Source organism: Tupaia chinensis, unplaced genomic scaffold, assembly GCF_000334495.1.
Source record: "Tupaia chinensis unplaced genomic scaffold, TupChi_1.0 Scaffold142619_1, whole genome shotgun sequence".
Lineage (NCBI taxonomy): Eukaryota > Metazoa > Chordata > Mammalia > Scandentia > Tupaiidae > Tupaia > Tupaia belangeri.
The window spans coordinates 96,827-103,105 of record NW_006202465.1 but is presented as its reverse complement, the minus strand read 5'-3'; the positions used below and the strand labels follow the sequence as shown (position 1 = coordinate 103,105).

The following is a 6,279-nucleotide window of genomic DNA, read 5'->3' as shown; positions in this document are numbered from 1 at the left end:
AAAAAAAAAAGAGAAGAGGATAGAGAAAGATAGCAAGTGAACAATAGAGGGGATGTTAGTGAGAAACAGATATGGTTTATTATCTGTTGAAGATGACGTGTATAGTATTCTCAACTGGACTGGTCTGGGAAGTATTTCATGATGGGTGAAGTCTTTTAACAAGCAAAATGAGAAATAGTGATTGACTGTTTTAAAAAATTATAATAATAATAATTATTGGGAAATGCATGGAAAAGACATTGAATGATAAAGCGGGGAGATTGATGTCTCTGTGTTGACTGACATGCATGGCATTCCCTTTTGAAAAAGCAATGGAAGTCAATGTAAAGTTATATGTAATCCAATGTAATATAAAGAAGATTATGATGATAATATAAATTAAAAAAAAGAATTTGTATATGAATATTCATAACAGATTTATATGGAAGAGCCCAAAATTATAAAGTATCTAAATGTACAACAGTAGATGAATGAATAAAACACTTACCACACCATGAAATACTGTTCAGCAATATAAAGGAATATGCTATTATTGAATGCAAAATCATTATGTTCAATGAATCAAACCAAACTATAATAAAATAAAAGAGTACATTCTCTATGATTCAATTTATACAAGAAATACCATGCAAACTATAGTGACAGCATAAAAGAGGTTGTTTGGGGATGAGGATGGAGGGAGATATGAATTACAAATGGGGAAAAGGAGAGTTTTGGAAGTGATGGAAGTATTTGCTTTTATGCCCTTTTATAATTTTGCTATTTTGATTGTAGTTATGGTTTCATAGTTTTACACATATGTAAAATGGTCACATTGAACACTTTAACTACGTGCTTTTTAAACTTAAATTATACTTCAACAAAGTTAAAATACTTACATGTGGATACAGACTAAAAGGACTGGAAGTGGTAACCTGCTTTAGTGTCTTATTCTTGCAGTATTTGGTTTTTGTTTATTTTTTAGTATAAATTCACTTTTTTTCTTTGTTGGCTGTCCTAGTCATTTTGGGCTGCTGTCACAAAATACTGTAAACTGGGTGGATTATAAATCAAAGAAATTTGGGACCAGCAGGTGCCATGGTGGTTAAGGGTGCTGGACTCTCACATGGCTGACTGCTGTTCAAGTCCTGGACTTGGTGGCTTGTTTTCTCACTTTCTCTTTCTCTCTCTCTCTCTTCATCTTCTCTCTCTCTCTCTCTCTCTCCCTCTCTGGTTAAATTAAAATAAATAAATAGAGTTAAATAAAATATATTCTTAATAGAAATTTATTTCTCACAATTCTAGAGGCTAAAAAGTCCAAGATTAAGGTGCCCACCAGATTCCGTGTCTAGTGAGGACCCACTTCCTGATTCATAGAAGACGTGACAGAGCTCTCTGGGATCTGTTTCATTTGGGTACTAATCCTATCCATGGGAGCTCTAAATATTCAGTCTATAGCACTGGCCTTTCAAAAGTATTCCTCAGTGATATCTCCACTTTCTGTAATTTGAAGACAGCAGCATATGCTTCTGTGTAATATAAGGCTGACTCTCCGCAGAGTTCTCCTCACTCTTACTCTACTTAATTACTAGCATTCTATCCCAAGACTTGTTCCAAAATCTATAAAAACATGATATGCATCTTCATGAAGAAACTAAACATTTACAAACATGTATAAACAATTAATAGGGATGAATGAGATAGTCCCTTTTGTGGTTTTTAATTTATTCACTTTTGTTGGTTTTTATGGACTCTTCAGTGACAATCTGACATCTTTCTGCCATTACTTAAAAAAGACAGAATGTATAGTCCACTATGGTTAGGGAAAGTTGACTCTCCCATGAGACGCATTAATTAAAGTGTTAACCGTGGTAGCTCAGTTCTCTTTTGAACAATCATCTACTGTTCTACCCTTGCAGAAACACCCAGGAAAAGGAACTTCCTTCAATTCTCCTTCAGACACATTCTTGTCATGGGCCCTGAATGTCTAGAAAGTTTCGCACTCATCACAGAAACTCCCAGAAGAGGGGCCTTTCTTAATTTGGTTCTCCTATAACCAAACACATTATGACCCAATTCCCTGACTTTTACATCTTCAAAAGTCTGTAATTATCATCCCACTCTCCCAGAACATCAAGGAGATGAGGCTTATTTCAGTACTTAAAAATTATATTCTGGGGACCAGCGGGTGGCGTGGTGGTTAAGGCACTGGACGCTCCCACATGGCTGACCGGGGTTCAAGTCCTGGACCTGGTGGCTTGCTTTCTCACTTGCTCTCTCTCTCTCACTCACTCTCTGTCTCTCTCTGGTCAAATTTAAAAAAATCAATGAATGAATAAATAAATAATAAAATAATTATTTTAAAAAATTATATTCTGAACCCAAATTAACCCTCACTTCTTCCAGAAAGTCTGTTTTCATTCCTCCCCACCCCCAACCCCATTAGAAAACAAACAAACAAACAAACTGTGGTGAGGGCTCTTCAGCTTTCTTCAATCATGTTCTGTAGTCATCCTAACTCTGAGATTTTTTTTTTTTAAATTGAGGTTACTTTGAGAAATCCAGAATTGGTAGTTGCTAGAAAACGCATGGCACTGGTTTTCAGAATCAGAAGGTCACTCATGAACTTCAGCTAGCCTTTATGAAGTGCCTATGAGTCTACCACTGTGCATTTTCAGATCAAACTCTCCATCATCCCCTTCCTCTAGACAGAAAGTGAAAGACCATTCTAGCTCCAGAATTATTTGAGACAGAGTTCTCTTTATGTATGTTTCTCAGTTGAGCATGACTAGGCAGTGTGGCCATCAAATAGTGACTCTGTGTAAGTTGCACGTGGTTGTTTATTCACACTGACTGGAAAGCAGTACATACTGCAAAAATTTCCAAATGAAGCTTTGTGGATGCAAGGTGGTTAGAAGACAGGGACACTGAACTGGGAATTGGGAGACCAGGCCTATGATCATATCACAGCTCTTCTACTAACTGACTATGTGACCTTAGGACCATCCCTTTCTACCCAGTTTTCTCCTCTGTGAATGTAAGTTTGGACTGAAAAAGTGATTTTTTTTCTTTTTTTACTGACTTACAGCTGAAAAGGTGATACTATTTCCTACATATAAACTAAGACAAGTTTCTCAACATAATTCTTAACACTACTCATAATTGATGAACTCTGATTTTACTTCAGCTTTTTGAAATTGCTTACTGTGACGCACAAAACTGACTTCAAGAGCCATAAAGGGTGGCATTCTTTATGTTAAAAAACATTGGTCTACAGGGTCTTTATGGATGTTTTATGTCCCAATATCCTAGGGTCTGTGATACAGGAAAACAACATATAGACAGCTTTATTGCTGAATCTCTGAGTTTCCTCAGTTAGTCATCAATTACAATCCAAATATACTGCAACTCCAGATGACAAGATCCTATAGAAAATGGCCCAGGCTGAGTTTGTGGTTCATAAGCGTGATTAGATTTTCACACCCTGTTGTAAGAGACAAAACTTTTTCTTTTTTTTTTTTTTTTTGGAGAGGTGTTCGCTATAGGGGGCGTGCGCTCGCCAGACAGACAGAGAGAGACATAGAGACAGAAAGCGAGAAATCACCCCCCCAGGGGGGATGGTCACGCCACAATCCCTTCTCCTCCATTCTCCACTCGGGATCTTGGGCACGCATGCACACGCGCCCGGTGTGAGTTTAAGCCAACGGGTCCGGGACATGAACAACAGTCAACTACGTGGGAGTCCAGTGACATAGCCATTACGGTAACTGCTGGTTCCCGAGACAAAACTTGATACAGTATGACATTAAAAAAAATTGCCCAGACTGGAATCCACCCCACTGCGCAAGACAAACAATAGGGGCTTGCCCTGTAATTTGCTATCTCTAAACTCCAGTGTCTACATTTACAAAACGAGATAACAAGGCCAGTCAATGGCAAATTGGTTCAAGTCCTGGGCTGGAGACTTGAAAAACACTGAGTGGGGGCCAGCAGATGACATAGCAATTGCCACATGGCCAACTGGTTTGAGTCCTGGACCCAGTGGCTTGAAACTCACACTGGGCTCATGTGCATCCAGGTCCAAGACAAGAATGGAAGAGAAGGGATTGAAGCGTGGCCATCCTCCCTGGGGGGTGATTTCTCATTTCCCCCCACTGTCTCTGTCTGTCACTCTGGTGTGTACACACACCTTAAGGCAAAAACCTCTATAAAGGAAAACAAAACAAACAAAAAGCCACTGGGTGCATGAGTGTGCATGCCCAAAATTCTGAAAGGGGGAAAAAATTAAGGGATTGCAGTGTGATCATTCCCCATGGAGGAGGCTTTCTCACTTTCCCTCTCCCTGCCCCCTGGAGGTGTGTGCATATACCCTTTGGCAAAATTAAAAGTAGGGGATAATGGGAACCAGCAGTTAGCGTAATGGCTATGTCACTGGACTCCCACGTAGTCGACCACGGTTCATGTCCCGGACCCGGTGGCTTAAAACTCACGCTGGGCGTGTGTGCGTGCGTGCCCAAGATCCCGAGAAGAGAATGGAGGAGAAGGGATTGTGGTGTGACCATCCCCCCTGGGGGGTGATTTCTCGCTTTCTGTCTCTATGTCTCTGTCTGGCGAGCGCACGTGCCCTACAGTGAAAATCTCTCCAAAAAAAAAAAAAAAGTAGGGGATAACAATACTAACCTTAGGGATTGTGGTAAGGATAAAATGGGATCCTGAATGTGAAAGTGCTGACAGGAGTGATCCAACTGTGCACCTCTTAGGGTGAAATGGGACCTTCAGACATGGTTTGTCCTCTACAATGAACACCCACCAGTTTGCAACTGCCCCAACCACTCCTATATTATGTTGTAAGGTCATTTATTTCCTGTCTTAATGTTTTGCCCACTGAATTTAGATATTCATCCTGTTATTCTTTATTGTTTACACTTAATGACACAAGATATACACATACATGTATATACAGATACATATACATACACACCTTCATGGCACTTAGACTTTGATGTACATCAGAATCAGTAGAGAATGTATTTAAAATGGAGATGTTTAAGTCCCATTGTGCAGTTCTGAACAGGGACCAGAGGTCCTATATTTGCATTCTCTCCCCCGGCCCATCACACCATGTATTTTTATACAAATGGAGTTGAATTACACTCTGTAAAACACTAGGACACACATTCTTAAAATAACATTGATTTTTGAATTATGGGTATTCCTTACTGATTAGCTGGGGGACAAAAAATAATAACTGCCAAAGACAACTGAGATTCTAAGTTCAGGGAGCTGAGAGATGAATGATATAAAACAAAAGTAAGGACTGGGGTGGAAGAGGAAGATGATGAAATACAGATTCTTTTTAAGCTCTTTTATTAATTTCAAATTATGAAAACCACATTTTTTCTGAAAATGGGTGAACTTGCCATGCTGATAGAAACTTTTAAACTGAGACAAAATAATTACAATATTCAATTAGAAACTGTAAATGGAAATGCCAAAAGGTTAATGGAAAAATAAATCACAAAAATACAAGCCTGTAAAGTAGCGGCAAAGTTATTAACCTCAGGGAAAATCTTAGCATTCAAGGTATAAGACAAAAGTCATAATGATTGTCAGGTTCCGGAGTTTGGAAGCGCATATATTGCCTCAACTGCTGGTCCCTAGTCTTCCTCTTGATTTCCATCTCCTGCCCTACAAACCTTTCTACATCATCTCCCACTTCATTGTGATCAGTATGCCTATTAGGCATGGCCCATCGAAAGTTAGGGACAAGTCGCCTAACACGACCCCGCTTGACATTTCCACCAGACTTCTGGCCTTTGTCCCCTCCCAAACGGCCAGATTCCTCTTCATTCTGCATGGAGGCCTGCTCCTCTCCTTCGTTTTTCTGTCGGGCATTGTCCACGTTGAGATTTTTTACCGCTTGTTCTTCTTTAGATTCCATTATTCCTAGGACATGAGGTGAAAGGAGGGACCGCAGTGTTGGTAGACTGATCAGCACCGAGGACAGAGGCCCTACTATGCACTTTTTAAAACTCAAGAGCCCCGATTTCAGAGGCCTTTTAAAAAAATTTTACTTTCTACACCTGAGAGGCCTAGTGCGCCCTCTAGGGGTTCCCAACCCTAGCCTCCTCCACCCACCCCCCAAGCCCACCATTTTCCCAATAGATCCACTGCCAGGCCTCAACAGGCACCAAAATGGAGGATGAACTGTGTGTGGGGAGCAAGGGGCGGGTATGGGAGCATGAGTGGGGAGAATGGAGGGGAGGATGACGGAGGGAGACGATGACGGAGGGAGACGGG

At 40.3% G+C, this 6,279-nt stretch overlaps 1 protein-coding gene across 1 annotated transcript; it reads right to left on the bottom strand.

Annotated features, from left to right (window-relative positions):
• Positions 1–5,330: 5,330 nt before the first annotated feature.
• Positions 5,331–5,960, bottom strand: BEX4 (brain expressed X-linked 4). Its single transcript, XM_006163545.2, has one exon. The coding sequence runs from the start codon at positions 5,918–5,920 to the stop codon at positions 5,558–5,560; it is 363 nt and encodes a 120-aa protein (XP_006163607.1). The 5' UTR covers positions 5,921–5,960; the 3' UTR covers positions 5,331–5,557.
• Positions 5,961–6,279: the final 319 nt, after the last annotated feature.

Excerpts from the sequence above, each read along its gene's own strand:
- BEX4 (XM_006163545.2), bottom strand. The coding sequence starts at position 5,920 with ATGGAATCTAAAGAAGAACAAGCGGTAAAAAATCTCAACGTGGACAAT.